A 16,917-nucleotide genomic window follows, 5' to 3' on the forward strand; every position below is an offset into this window, starting at 1 on the left:
ACATAAAGTGAAGTTTTATTAGTTTTAGGTTATTAATATTATCAGTAGGTTTTGAAAAGTGAAAAAGTAACTTTTATGTAGGGAACATTCCAACAATATTACACCAAATTGAAAAAAAATCTTTATTCATCAAAGAACATATATTATGTAAAAGAATGGTCTCAAATGTTTATTGTTAACGGTCACTTTTTAAGAAAGTATAACACACACATTTTGTAGCTATGGTATATATTGTATCATGATGTTCCAGAAGTATCTATCTTCCCCTAACACCTGGTTTAAATTTAGATGAGTTGAGGGCCATTTTAGGTGTAAGTTGAGGTTTATATTAAGTGTGAGATTTATTCAATATTGAGTGTCAGTTGTGGACCATATTAGGTGAGAGAGAGTTGTAAGTAAAGCGTCTCAGTTTGTACCTCAAAATTAATGGAATATTTAGTCTAACACTTAGCAAGATCAATGATCAACAGTTCTGACCACAGAGCTCTTGAGTCTATTGTCATGTAAATTATATCATCCAGACCCTATTGTAAGTTGCATACATACCTAAGTGTGACAATGAACTTGCGTACTGGGTAGATTGTAAGGGGCTTTCGCTATGGGCGCTCCAGTAGTTTTCAGATATGAGAGAGTTTTTCGCTGAATTTACTGACCTTTGGGAATTTTAATTGATCTTATCCACTTATAAGATCAATTTTCAATGCATTGAGAGTTATGCATTTGAGAGCATTGAGAGTTATGCATTTGAGAGTTACTCCGTCAAGTACTTGTGGAAAAAGCATTACAAATCTTTCCTTCATCAAACGTTTCCTCACCATTGTCAATCATGTTTAAAAAAAATGTACACCAGTCATTCCATATTTTTATATATCAATACTTCTCCAACTATTGCATACAATATTAAAGAACCATCACATAGTCGTTCTCTGACATCAACTCTAAATTATATCACTACCACAAACTGAGTTCTTGCTGATTATTTGCAGCTTAAGCTGACTTTTACTCACTCACCTCTTTGTTTGACTGGAAAACAGAGACGCCCGATTAATAATCTAATAATAAATTTAATATTTTCAACCATTCTGCAGTAAATTCAATCTTTATGGAACCCAAGTGAAACATTAATAGGTTCTATGAATTTTACTTGCGATAAACCATCTTTAAAATCGTATAACTTCGCCATACCTAGCAAATGTTATTTCGAAAACATTTAATGCTAATCTTATTTTCTACAGGCATACTTTATCTTGACCTATGTTATGAATAGTTTTCTACCCACATTGATGGACTTCAAATATTATAGTCACAACACTAAAATTTTTAATTCATTTGTTTATATAAACAAATAAAATAATATATTTGTTCCGGCTGCTGAATACCAGAAAATCCATTGTATATACAGGAGAGGCATGTCACAAGAAGGATGTAGTCAACTTGAGGAGTGCTATAGCTCATTTGGTCTTTTAAACTGAAAAAATTCACTTTTGTATAGTATACAAATGAGCATTTACTTTTTCATGCCACAACTGGAATGATAATATTAATACAGCATTGTATCATAAACTAATGCTGCGGTGATAAGTTATTAATTTTTCCTACCTGTTTAATACAAATAAAAAACTTGAATAAAGATTGTGCAATGTTCCATTCAAAAATAGCTGTAATATCAGTGTTAGAAACATTGATAAAGTTACATAATGTGTTATCTGGTCTTTTGATATAATACAAATTCAGGATGGTTTGCAGCTCCAATATTAATCGGTAAAAGTTCCTTTATTCTCATGTAATTTGATTTTTACTTTGATATGTAAACCGTAATACCCTATATATCAAGAACAGAACTGGATGCGTTCAATAGAATGGGTGTTTCTATCTCTCCTAGCCCTAATCAGTGTATAGCTAACAAACATAGTTAGTTATTTTCCAGCTGCTATTGTGTTTATTTCAGTGTGTACAATGGCTCTCGAATGGGTGTTTCTATCTCTCCTAGCCCTAATCAGTGTATAGCTAACAAACATAGTTATTTTCCAGCTGCTATTGTGTTTATTTCAGTGTGTACAATGGCTCTCGAATGGGTGTTTCTATCTCTCCTAGCCCTAATCAGTGTATAGCTAACAAACATAGTTATTTTCCAGCTGCTATTGTGTTTATTTCAGTGTGTACAATGGCTCTCGAATGGGTGTTTCTATCTCTCCTAGCCCTAATCAGTGTATAGCTAACAAACATAGTTATTTTCCAGCTGCTATTGTGTTTATTTCAGTGTGTACAATGGCTCTCGAATGGGTGTTTCTATCTCTCCTAGCCCTAATCAGTGTATAGCTAACAAACATAGTTATTTTCCAGCTGCTATTGTGTTTATTTCAGTGTGTACAATGGCTCTCGAATGGGTGTTTCTATCTCTCCTAGCCCTAATCAGTGTATAGCTAACAAACATAGTTATTTTCCAGCTGCTATTGTGTTTATTTCAGTGTGTACAATGGCTCTCGAATGGGTGTTTCTATCTCTCCTAGCCCTAATCAGTGTATAGCTAACAAACATAGTTATTTTCCAGCTGCTATTGTGTTTATTTCAGTGTGTACAATGGCTCTCGAATGGACCATCTCATAATTGTTATTCGAAGTTCTCTTACAAAACAGATGAGTGAATAAACCATCTCTTACACTTTTGTTGAAGTATTGTTATTTAAAGAACCAGGAATGTACCTATTTTTATTTTGTACAATATTTTACTTTTTAGAATATGACTTCAAACATCAAATTCTCCTTGTAATTGTCTATTCAAATTACTTCACTTAACAAATAAATAAATATTATATTTTTATATGACCTCATGAACATGAGTAATTATAATTTTGTAACTCATATACAATGTTTTATGCTGAATGCACTTGTGTTTTGGAATACTTTGTGTTAGTCATAAATTTGTTAGAATTGAAAATCTAACTAACACACAATTCACGTTAACATATTTAAATAATATTATATTATTTAAATATTATTATATTGTATATTTTAGTGTGACTTTTAAATTTAATTGTTTATCCATTAAATGTTCAGTATCCAAAATCTGTATTTTTTTAAATAAGCTATTACAAGATGAGCAAAATATTGTATACTTGAGGGTAGTTGGGACATTGCATTGTCACATATATTGATACCTTGTTAGAAGCATGTGGAATTCTACTATATATATATATATATATATATATATATATATATATATATATATATATATATATATTTTTTACGTAGGGGGAATGCATTTGCGCACGGAGTGTGGGACTCCCTTGCGGACTACCCACTAAACCCCCTACGGGCCACGGAGAGCCCAGGCCGGAACCCTTTCGGATGACATCTTGCCTGGTCCGTGTGTCTTATGTCCCAACCAGGACAAAACTACTTGTTTCGGAAGCTAGGGGTCAGACAGGCATCCGTCTTCACGCTTCTGATGAAGGATCGCATGTACATGAGTGGTGACTGCATTCCAGGCGTCCTCATTCTGCAGCATCATCTCCACAATGGTCTCTGCCGTAACATCACCAACTGTGGTGGCGAGCGTTTGCCTGGCCTCGGTGAAGCGCCCGCAAGCGAAGAAGGTGTGATGAACATCATCATCTTCCTCCGGGCAGTAAGCACACCGAGGCGACCTGACTTTTCCCATCCTGTAGAGGTACTTCCTAAAGTAACCGTGCCCCGTCAGGAACTGACACAGGTAGAAATCTATCTCCCCGTGGCCACGATCTATCCAGGATTGAAGCTCTCGAATGAGACGGAAGGTCCAGCGACCGTCCGATCCTTCCGTCCACCTCCGCTGCCAAACCTGCAGAGTCTCCGCCCTGGCAGCAGCCAAGGCATCCTCTCTACCCCGCTCGGCAGCCTCCCGGAAGACGGTCTGTCTCTCGATGGCCAGCAGGTCAATAGGAATCACCCCAGCCACGACCGCCACGGTCGAACCGGAAACGGTGCGATAGGCGCAGGCGACCCTAAGTGCCGCCCTTCTCTGTACCGATAACAGCTTTTGACTGTATCGCCTTATCCTCATGACACCCGCCCAAACCTCTGCGCCATACAGAAGGGTTGAGTTTACAGTAGACATGAGGAGGCGTCTCTTACTTGACCTAGGGCTTCCTACGTTAGCCATCAGCCTGCCGAGAGACATAACCACCTTAGAGGCTTTTTCACACACCGCCTGAATGTGCTCCCAATACCGAAGACGGCAGTCGAGTAACACACCCAGGTACTTCGCCGCAGTCCTTGTCCGAACCTCGACACCCCCCACATTCATAGAGATCAGAGTGGGGATTCTCCGTCGAGTGAGCATAACGATTTCGGTCTTGGCGACCGCCAGCTCAAGTCCATGTCTCGTCATCCAGGCATTGACCCGAATCATTACCTGATTAAGGCGTAACTGTACCAAGTCCGGCGTCCTCGCCGTGATGACTGCCGCCACGTCATCAGCATAACCCACGAGGTAGACGTCGTGGGGCATCTCGAGGCGAAGCAAACCATCGTATGAAACATTCCATAGGTCTGGGCCGAGAATAGACCCTTGAGCCGCACCGGCAGTGACCTCTTTTGTTCTCCTTCCGTCTTTGGTTTCATACAATAGCCGTCGGTTCTTCAGGTAGTCCTGCACAATGACCAGGAGATAGTCGGGCACGCTGAAGTCCCGCTGCAACGCCTCTAGCATGTCCTCCCACCGAGCAGAGTTAAACGCGTTCTTTACGTCAAGTGTAACCAACAGCACAATCGGCCGAGCCTGGTGACAAGCTGTTTCGGCCTGCTGGACGGCACTGATCACCTCTGTAATGGCGTTCAGAGTTGAGTGTCGCTTTCGAAAGCCATGCTGCCGGGGAGAGAGATCTCCGCGGCTTCGATGGACGACTGCAACCTGGGTTTCAGTAACCTTTCATAGAGCTTCCCCGCGGTGTCAAGCATACAAAGTGGCCTGTATGCCGACGGGGAGTTCGGATCACTTTTGCCTTTGCTGATCAGCGCCAACCTAGCAACCTTCCAGCGCGACGGGAACACACCCGCTACCTAACATGCATTAAACATATTCAGCAGCAAGAGTGGATAGCTCGCCGCCACAATCTTCAAAACCTCAGCTGGAATGCCATTAGGTCCAGGAGCCTTCTTGTTGCGCATGGTAGACACCGCCGCTACAAGCTCCTGCTCCGTAAAAATGGGAACGTCTGGTACCGGTCTCGCTACTCTCTCCTCCCGCCTTACAGGGTGACTTGGGAAGAGAGCTTCCACGATCGTCGAAATCATTCCAGCAGGCATTTCCGTGCTTTTCCCTATTCCTCCGAGCTTTTTTCGCACAAGTTTGTATCCTCTTCCCCAAGGGTCCGAGTCCACTTCCTGGCAGAGCTCACGCCAGCATCGTGCTTTGCTCAAACGAATTGCTGCACTCAGAGCTTTCTTAGCAGCCTTGTGCTCTGCCGACCTAGTTATAGCTTCAGGCCGGTTTCGAGCTCGCTGCGCTCTACGTCTGCACATTAGTGCAGTTCTCCTGAGCTCGCCGATTTCGTCCGTCCACCAGAAGGCTTGGCGACGGCCCCGGTAAGGTCGTTTCCGAGGCATTGACGAATTGCAAGCGTTTTCTATCAGTTTCATGGAAGAGTCGATATAAGCCTCAACCTCAGCTGTTTCAGTGGACTCGGGAAACCCCGGAACACCAGCCTCGATACTACGATCTAGCTGCTCGACAAGTTTTCCCCTGTCCAGCTTAGCCAGATTCCAGCCAAGAGCGTTTCGGGTATTCGCTAGCCGCGGCAGCCGATTATCGATAAGATGGAAAGCGATGAACTCGTGGTCACTAGCAGTGTAGACGTCCATCACTCGCCATTCCGCTACTAAAGGAAGCAAAATGCTTCTACCATATATTAGTGACAGGGTATGTGCATGTACAGACAATATTAGTGTGAGATATTGTGTACATGAGGGTAGTTGGGACATTGCCATTGCCACAGATATTGATACCTTGTCAGAAACATGTGGAATTCTACCATATATTTGTTACAGGGTATGTGTCTGTACAGACAATATGAGTGTGAGATATTGTGTACATGACGGTAGTTGGGACATTGCCATTGCCACAGATATTGATACCTTGTCAGAAACATGTGGAATTCTACCATATATTAGTTACAGGGTATGTGTCTGTACAGACAATATGAGTGTGAGATATTGTGTACATGACGGTAGTTGGGACATTGCCATTGCCACAGATATTGATACCTTGTCAGAAACATGTGGAATTCTACCATATATTAGTTACAGGGTATGTGCCTGTACAGACAATATGAGTGTGAGATATTGTGTACATGAGGGTAGTTGGGACATTGCCATTGCCACACATATTGATACCTTGTCAGAAGCGTGTAGCTTTCTACCATAAATTGGTGACAGGGTATGTGCCTGTACAGACAATATGAGTGTGAGATATTGTGTACATGAGGGTAGTTGGGACATTGCCATTGCCACAGATATTGATACCTTGTCAGAAACATGTGGAATTCTACCATATATTTGTTACAGGGTATGTGTCTGTACAGACAATATGAGTGTGAGATATTGTGTACATGAGGGTAGTTGGGACATTGCCATTGCCACAGATATTGATACCTTGTCAGAAACATGTGGAATTCTACCATAAATTGGTGACAGGGTATGTGTGCCTGTACAGACAATATGAGTGTGTGAGATATTGTGTACATGAGGGTAGTTGGGACATTGCCATTGCCACAGATATTGATACCTTGTCAGAAACATGTGGAATTCTACCATATATTAGTTACAGGGTATGTGTCTGTACAGACAATATGAGTGTGAGATATTGTGTACATGAGGGTAGTTGGGACATTGCCATTGCCACAGATATTGATACCTTGTCAGAAACATGTGGAATTCTACCATATATTAGTTACAGGGTATGTGTCTGTACAGACAATATGAGTGTGAGATATTGTGTACATGAGGGTAGTTGGGACATTGCCATTGCCACAGATATTGATACCTTGTCAGAAACATGTGGAATTCTACCATATATTAGTTACAGGGTATGTGTCTGTACAGACAATATGAGTGTGAGATATTGTGTACATGAGGGTAGTTGGGACATTGCCATTGCCACAAATATTGTTACATTGTCAGAAACATGTGGTACTATTACCACACTGTTGTAACATCCAGATGATGTGTGTAAGTTTGTCAATTAAAAATATCTCTTTACTGAACTTTATTTTTTTTTTTTTATTTTAAAACAGTTCAATAAACTATAAAATGGATGTATAGTAATATTAGTGAGATTTGGATGTCCAATGTATCATCTATAGCAAATGTTTAAGTACCTAAATAAAACATTTTTGAACCATTTGAGATGATAACCCAATTCTTCCATGTATTTTCAGGGTTAAAAAATGTCTTCTAATGAGGGATTATGGGTTTAGCTATTTAAAATATGATTTAATTGTATTACTAGAGAGATGTTATTAGCATAAACATAAGAAATGGTGTTGGATGTTTAAGTAAGTTTGAACTAATCTAATGAATCTTATAGTTGAGAATTTAAAATGTTATAGTTACAATTGATAATTTCGTATATTCTAACTTTTTTCCAGCTTTCAATTGTGCTATGTATGCTATTTAAGTACATGCAATTATTAGTTTATTTTAAATTAATTTAGAAATAACCTTTTACATTTTTAAATAGAAAACTAAGCACTGCAATGAAAAGTTTGCAATTATTACAGCCAATAAATTATATTTACAATATTTTGGTTCCAATTTTGCTTCAGATGCTCAAGTTGGGATGTTTTCAAACCACATTCTTCTTTCCTTTTCAAGCAATAACTTTTATGACAGAGAAGTTCTAATAATCTGTCTATTCTAAAGTGGAAAACATTCTTTGGAACTTTCCAAATTGTGCGCTGAAGAATTGAGACTTTTATATGTAGAGCTAACAGTTTAAGAGTGATTGGATCATTACTGAAGCAAGTAGAACTTCCTCAATCTTGTTGATCGTCTGAGCTGTTATTAGTGATGATGTTACAGTTGTTACTGGAACACTTGGAGTGTCTGGTGTCCCGTCACGAGAGATCTCTCAGGATGACCGTGGTCAAGCGACAAGCGGCCGCCCAGTCCGGGGTCTCCAGCGAGGTCGAGGTCCTCAAGGCACTCAAGAGTCTCTTCGAACACCATAAAGCTTTAGATGAGAAGGTATGTCATAGAGTTTATGGCAACACTTTAAGTTTAGTGGAAAGTAAATAAAACGTTACCACAGAGTAATGAGGTATATACCTTATTACTCTGTGACGTTACGTCCGAATAAAGATGTGGTACGTTACTGTTAGTACAAATATTAGCCTTGTATTTGTTCTCAGTATTGTTCCTGTTGTCTTCAACTTTCACATTTTTATTATTATTTTGTATTGCGTACAGTTGAAAGTTTTTTCCAGTCTGGTTAATTAATTTAAGAATATTCTCTGGATAAGACTACCAGGATGTTTATAGAGAGAATTATCAATGTATAATAATACATTGCATAACCATTTCTGCCATTGCCTTTGCACTATACAGCTGACGTCAAGTCAGTTAAATGCATGTACTGGAGGAGTCAATAAACTCTTAACTCATTTTTCAAAGGAAGTGTTAGAATAAAGACATTAGTCATTTAAAATCGTTCATTCATCCCGGTCAACTGTACACTACAACAGGTTAAACGAATTGGTCCACTTTCTTTACACTACACCATTTAATGTATGATTTCAGTAGTTGGGGGTGTAAACTTGATTTTCCATCTACGTTGTTCAAACTGTTATACTGACATACTCCCTATCTGTTATGGTAACATTCTTCAAAATGCTTGAAGCATATGGAAACACAGAATAAAGACTGAAATAAAGGACAAGATTTACCTTTTGTTGCATGCTATATAAATCTACATTTTTATTGAAACTTAATTAAATATTTTTTGCTAATAACTTAGGAGAAGCTTCCAAATTTGTAGGTATTTTTCATTTAAACTATGCAATAAAATCGTCATGACGCAACAACAAAAATATGTGAATATTTTGATAATTATGGATACTAGTAGCACACTTTTTGTAGGATACTTCAAGCATTCACACTTAAATGTTGTGCCATTTAATTTATGTATCCCCAACTATACTCACTGCTACTGCATGAATCTAGTATTAATAAACTTTTTTTAAGTTGAAACAATAGTAAAGTTTCATTCTTTGTTTGATGTTTGTTATCGATGGAAGGTTTGAAAGGAAAATATGATTTCAGACATTTGCCATTGTTATATGTTACAAAATGTATGACACAACGTTTTGAGGATTGAAATCTTACTGAAATTATCTTACTCTTCATCAAGTAAGAAGATAATTAGTACATAGAAGCTAGAACGTGTGACAACAGATTGTTACTGCTACTTTTTTATTTTTTTTATTTCCGTTTTTAGTGTGGCAGTCCATTGCTGTATGTTCTAACTGATATATACTAGTTATCTTCTCACCAGACAAAGAGGATAGATTTAAATTCCTGAAACGGCATGTTTTCTATTATTGTATTTCAAATAACTGTAGTAACAACCTGTACATGAAACTACTTGCATAGTTGAAGAGATTAAATACATTTTTAATTCAGATTTAACACTGAAAACATTTAAAAAAATAATAATGTAAAAAAATGATGTAAACTCCAGCGCGAGCGGAAGAGGGTTTCTTATATTGCTTTCCTTCTTTTCAGACAGTCGAATATTGTAATTTTTATTCAAGACGCTGAGAAGTTTCCTGGAGAGTGCGAACTCTATTGGTGTTAGGGAACAAGTCTTTAATTAATAACTCCCCCGCTGAGAGTGAATGAACTGTGGGGGGCCGTGAAAGGATGGTTTAAGCTGCTCTTTAAAGATCATTTCCTTACCAAACAATTTTGTATTTCTGACAAGAGTTCATATTTTCATCTTATAAGAAATACAGCATGGATTACTTTTATATTAGAATTTTCATAAGTGCATGTTTTTTAATGTAAAAATATGATTAGATGTCATGATTGAATTTATATTTAATATCTTCTAAGTAAATTTAACAAAAGTTATTGCTATTTATTTTTATATTATTGATGAATTGGTTTGTAATGTTTTATAGTTTGAATCGTTCCACAAGGAATGACCGTTTCCTTTACCAGTCAGATTCAACTACTCACCCTATAGTTATGTATTATACAAGTAAATGTATGCATTGGTACCCACTCTGGGCCTACAGCCTATCTACACAACACACACAATGTACAATTTTGTCTCGAGCTCTCTTCTTTGTTTGATATTTTATCAGGTTAAGTTTATTTATTTACTTCTGAAAATTTGGATTGGTTATCTTTTTATTCACACTGTAAAAAGTAGGTTACTTTTCAATGTGCGAGCAAGCAAAATAACTGGTTTCATTGTTATACATTTTTGTTGTAATAAAGATTGTTGCCCCACTTGGCTGGCATTATTATTAATATGGAAGATGTACAATTACATATCTTAGTCAATAAAAAGTACTGAAATATGTACATTTTTTTGTATGACAAGACTAAATTTTCTGTTATCATATCCATGAATTAATTTAGAAATAGTGGTCAATCTTCCACTATAGGTCTCAGCCATTGATGTCAATGTTAATTTAAAGAACTGGTCTTCTTACTGACATCAAAATGTTCTTTGTTTAACGTTTATCAAAAAGTTGCTGTGTGTCTCTTAAGAGAGCCTGCTCATTGAACTATTAACTATAAATTGTTCATTTTAAAATCAGTCTGTCTTGGATAGTAACAAAACTACACAGGATGTGCACACTCATTCTAAGCGTAATTAACTTCATCCAAGGACTAGGACAATTAAATGGAAATTATGGCTTAACTTCAATGAAATAAGAAACATGAACTAGTATTGTCCTTACAGAGCTACGTATTTACTTTTAAAAATGTGATAATATTACTGCAAGTAGAGAGCGAAAGAGATTATAACTAAAAGTGTGGAGCAAATGTATAAGTTTGCATGTATAGTTGACACTTTCACTGCCAACATGAGTCATGTGACTTTTGGACAGCCGGGATACGAGTAGTACAAATGTCCAGTGCAGACAATGTGTTAAGAATCAAGAATCTCTATTAGCCATTAAATAATTTTTACAAATTACAATAAACTTCGTCAAAATAAATTTCCTAAATCTATATTATGTACTAGAACAATGTTAATAATTAAAATTTAAAAATAAAATCTTAAATTTTCATAAGACATGTACTCTTTAATTGTATAAAATACGTTAAACTTAAGCCACTCAGATACAACTTTGTCAAAGTCATTATTTGGTAACAATCTAATTGAAACTGATAACCTATTAAATAATTTCAATTGTTGGTATTGGTAACTTTTCATTGTTTTACCTAATCTATTACTTGGTGCAACTAGGTCTTGTTTGTTCCTTGTTTGATAATTATGTACTGAACTGTGAGTATTAAAATTATTGATATTTCCTTTAACGAAGATTAAATTACTATGAATGTACATGTTGGTAAGTATCATGAGATAATCCAGCCAATATCCTTACTGCCCTCTTCTGCTGAGTAAAAGATTTTTTTGCGGCACTAGAGTTACCCCAGAGGTGTACATTATAACTCAAATGGCTGTGAAAGACACCAAAAAGAAAAACCATGAGCAATCATGAAAAAATATTTTAATTATTTCAGGCTTATTACATTTTTAAAAGTCTTTTTAATATTTTCAGTGTATTTATATGTAAATACCAAAATAGTTGTGCGTGACACAGGGAAACCTGCATAGTGTAAGCCTCAATAACACAAATTTCTTGATAGGGTAAATATTTTTCAATCTCCTATTATTTCTCCAACTTTCATTTTACGCGTCATCAGCTACGCGATATGACATATGGTACGTTATATTTGAAAGGATTCAATAAGCCAAATTCTTGAATTAATAGATCACATTTGGAATTGGATCACATAATTAAAAGATGGAAGGTAATAGTTATGCTCTGTAATTCTCGCAAAGCTCCTTTTGTTGGCGAATTGTTCTGATTGAATAATTGATTGCAATCCCTGGCGACACAAGGTCCCTGATTGGTGTAAATTAAGTATGTCACATTCATTGACGAGGTTTTCGATTAACTAAACCTCTATACCTTTGTTTGTACTTTCAATAATATTCAAACACTTGTTTAGATTGGTGTTGTGGCTTAAATTCAAACAATCAATAAGAAATTGTATTGTAATTTATTTCAAAAAGATCACCAATCTATCCTGTTTAGCAAATTGTTATTTTACATTCTACAGTTAAATAGCTCTTGACCCAGATGTAATTTTAATTCAAAAAGTTAATTGAAAATGAAAATAAAGCTGTACTGTAGTTCAAATTATAATAGTCCACATTGTACAGTTTTCGTAATAAATGTGAATTTAAGGTTTTAATCAAAAAATTAGTTCTGAGTGTTACATTTTGTAATTTTTCCTATTTGTTAATATTTTATTAAAGGTACATCGAACTGTTTATAATGAATTGGCATTAATAATTTAAAACTGAAAAAAGTACATTTGTATAGCCTTTTTCTGAATACCCTCTTTTTATTCAATAAATTATGCACTGAACACTGATTTAATTGAGAAATGTGTCTCCTTGTAACGGTAACTGGACTGAATGTGTCTCACATACTAACTGGTAACCAATAAGAGAGCCATTGGTATTCCCAGGACTTCCTTCTGGACTTCGGTCAGACAAAACAAAACCTAATAAGTGCTATGTTACTCATGGTTGTTGATATTTGTAGATTCTTGCAATAACTTGTTTTATGATTTGATGCCATAAGTTCTCAAAATAACTAGTGAGTGAATGTTTTATCTGCCTTACAATAACTTTAAATGTAGCTTAAATTGCGGGGTTTTATAAAACAATTCAAACTTAAATTGGCCACCAAATTTGATAGAGTAACATTAGAGACCTCTACTTTAGTTTGTGCCATTCTTCTTCTTCTTGTAATACCTTTAAAACAAGGTAACATTTGCTAAGGGTTTCTATTTAAAAATTTTGACTCATCCCTAAAATACCTCATGTGGAGGGGGGGGACTCAAAAATTTGTATACATAAAATCTTCTCAGTTGGTCGTATAAAAATTCCCCAAAGGAAATCATTCCATTTTTATTAATAAGTAAGTTAATAGGAGGATGGGACACCCATTATATGTCACTTTGTCCACTTCTACTTCTTCTATACAAAGTTGTTTTGTTTTTTCTTCCAACACATTGTTGTTATGGCAGCACTGATTAGCCATGTTTATTACAGTGCATGGTGGATGGATCATCCAGTAGTTTAGGATATTATTTATATATCCTGGTAGACTGTTTCTAAAGATTACAAACAAGACAGGCTCCAAGATTGAACCCTGAGGTAATTGCCGAAGACATGCCAATTAGGAACATGACAACATGTTTGTATTGTGATTATGTAACAATATGCATCTTAAGGACATCCAATATGTAAGCAGTTGGTTAATTGTCAGTTATGAATTGAATTGTGTGGGCATGCTGGTAAGGTATTTCAGATGCTTAGCCAGCAGTTAGTTAACTAGCATTCCCTCTGAATACATTACAAATAATGAGGTGTAAGCAATTGTAACACAATTTATTACAGATTAGTACTTTGTAGATGAATTAAAATAAAACTGTTATGCTTCAACATAGTATGGGCCAAGGTTCCAACACAAACAAAAACTAAAGCATGACTTTAGTGCAGTTAACTCTCTATATTAACAAATCAAAGGGTTAAAATTTTTTCACAGCATATAGTGTACTTAAAAGGTATTTCATCTGCTTTAAGTTTTGAAGTCACTATAAAAATATTTCTACTTCTGAAAAATGTAATCAATTTAATATAACTTTATAAATGTACAAATCGATTCATGATAACTCGGCAAGTTGTAAATGTTTAATGTAATAAAGCAGTCAGAACTCAGGCTGTGTTAAAGCAGACTGTCATCATCTGCAGCCGCCATTATGTGAAGTATTTGTTTATGCATTGTTTTGTCCCATGTGCCAGAACCTATTATCTGTCAAATTGACACGCTTAAAGTCAAATACATGAATACGCAAACAAACTTGATTGGTTGGTGGAGGTCACAGAATTCCTTTACTGTGGTGTATTAGCAAACAGTCAAGCGTTTAATAACATTTATAGAAGTAACATTGCCAGCTTATTCGGTTTTTAATTTTTAACGATAATATCTCAAGTGTTTAAAAAAGTTATAATACAGAAACTACTGCCAGAATGATAGGATTACGGACACTAGTTATTTTTATAATATAAATTTTAAGTTAAGCTCCATTTTACCTTCCTAATGCAGCATCTAGAATCTTACGCTACTACAGACTTGACTCCTGAAATCTGGAATCATGTTTTTATGAAGAGATAAAAAAAAGTCGGTGATGAAGAAGCTCAAAATGAACTCGTTACATCGTTTCGACATCAGATACACGTAGAACACAAAATATAGTGTAACATAGGTAAACTCGGAAAAGATACCTGGGAGCATATCTCCTCAGCCCCAAGGATATCAGAGAACAGGAGCCCTCAAATCTGATATTGGTTTTAGCAAAAGCCTCGGACTTTGAGGGCACAAAATTAAAGTAAGGGAGGCGCAAAGGTCCTTTTAGGACTAAGCGCAGGGACAAACTGTCCTTTTCCTTCAGGGGGGAAAAAAACAGGTAAAGAGGTATCCTCATTGTTTCATCAGGTGCACATTTGAGTGCACTACAATGTGATAGACACAATCTCTAAACACAGCGGAGCAACCTTGTTTACTACACATAACGTAGGTGCAGTAGGGAACATTGATTCAACGTGAATGTTGAGTTAAGCCCGGATTCACCTTCCTCTTAGTGCACTAGATTTCAGAAGTCATGTCTGTAATAGTGACGCTGCACTAAGAGGAAGGTGATCTTGAGCTTAACTCGACATTCACGTTGTAATAACTCTTCCTAATATAAGCTACATTATGTATATTGTTATAAGTAGCAAAAATTAAAATAATGTTTCGAGAACTTGTATGTCCCTTTTTATCCAGGTATCAAACACAAAAACATAATCTTAAGCAAACAATAAAATTAGCAAATAAAAAAGTATGGTAATAATATACCAAAGTCAATGGGTTGGGTCTCAATTTTAAAATTGCAATTTGGGTAATCTTATCTTTAAGGGTTAAAACATGAAGAAGGGCGCATGTACTTACTTACTGAATGTCATGTTTCAGTTTTTGTAACTCATAGCAATGGCTAATTCTCTTATCTTACAAATCATCCATTATCAGTAATAAACTTAAATAAAAAATACTGTAAAGCTATATAATTTTCTTTTAGTAAAATATATTGATAATTTTCTTTATGCTTTTTCTCCAAATAAAATTATACTCTACCTAGTAATGTAATTAGACAATAACAATTGTTTAAATATAATCAAAAGTACTGGTACTAGTTCTTATTTTGTTTTTTGTATAATTTGAAGTTGTCAATAACTTCTTGACAAATTCTTTCTTTCAAATCATTCATGTCGTGTTTGTTTACTGGAAACCTCTGTCAGATTGGTATTACTAACAAATTATATTTGCCATTTGTTTACAAATCTATATATCAGTGTCTGATTTAGTCATCTTGTAGTTTGTGTATGTATTTTGAAGTTTATGTAAGATGTAATAGTGTCTTAAAAATTATTACATACTATAATTCTGTATGGACATTTTTCTAGATTTTGTTCTTAAATAAATTAAGTCTTGAATGAAATGTAAAGATGGATCTAGTAGATACCAGTTTAAAAATCTGATAACATTTTTAGCATTTACACCCAGTGGGAATGTTGTAGAAAATGTTGGGAGAAAGATAATTTCATTAGGTGTACTACTGATCACTAAAAGAAAAGTATGGAATTGCATAAACAACATTACTACTAAAAATCACATATATAATATCAATATCAATTTAAAGTTTCCGGTAAACATTTCCCAAACTGTCCCTCAATAACAGAAATAATATTAATTTAAATTTTCAGGGATTTATATCCCTATGTTCTCCCTGACTATTGTCCTGTTTGAATTGTAAAAGTCAACAGACATTTGTAGTTCAGTAAGTTTTTTATTTACTGTATATAAAAAAAATTACAGATATACGTAACCATTTTAGAACATATATTCTTCTGCATGTCAACAGTATCTACATTCAGGTGTACAATTTTAATGCTCTAATTAAGTCATAATATTCTTGTCTGAAGAAGAATCCTCACTATCTTTGAGTTCACATACAGTGTGCCAAGGGTTAACCAATAAAAAATCTGTATTAAGTATTTGTGTAATAATGTTTATAACAATAATTAAAGAACACTGCTGACTTTTTTGCTTGTTTACCTTTGCTCACTTGAATGTAGGCACCGAATGTCCATTTCATAGAGAATAGTATTTATTTATGTAAATATCAGAGTGTTTATTTTAAAGAGATTTATTAAAGCTATTGGATATATAAATAAATGATGTATATATAAATAAAATATTGTCACAAAGTTTAAATGGACTAAGTACATAAAGGAAGTCAAATGCAATGAAGTGAATAGGTACAATTAAATTGGTCGAGTGGTCCAAAGTCCAAGTCATCTAAGACAAGACATGCTAGAACACGTACGAACAGTTTAGTCAGTTACACTTGTTCCAAGTCTGAGAGGAACTAACTCAATCATCCTGAGCACTTGGAGGTTATTGGATTAGTTCACAATGACCCCAACTGTGTTTTTACTGACCCCTACACCTCCACACTGTCTGTCGGAACACTCACCTCTCCTCCTCTCTGAGTTCCGCTACTGTTGTTCAGTTGTTCAACA

At 35.6% G+C, this 16,917-nt stretch overlaps 1 protein-coding gene across 12 annotated transcripts in view; it reads left to right on the top strand.

Moving 5' to 3' along the window:
- LOC124360822 (liprin-alpha-1) overlaps positions 1-16,917 on the top strand; it is a 204,530-nt gene that overhangs the window by 123,707 nt on the left and 63,906 nt on the right. For all 12 annotated transcript variants that reach the window (XM_046814752.1, XM_046814750.1, XM_046814756.1 and 9 more), the window contains exon 3: positions 8,058-8,222. In XM_046814752.1, coding sequence (XP_046670708.1) covers positions 8,058-8,222 — 165 coding nt within the window. The remainder of the gene's footprint in view (positions 1-8,057; positions 8,223-16,917) is intronic.

Source organism: Homalodisca vitripennis, chromosome 4, assembly GCF_021130785.1.
Source record: "Homalodisca vitripennis isolate AUS2020 chromosome 4, UT_GWSS_2.1, whole genome shotgun sequence".
Lineage (NCBI taxonomy): Eukaryota > Metazoa > Arthropoda > Insecta > Hemiptera > Cicadellidae > Homalodisca > Homalodisca vitripennis.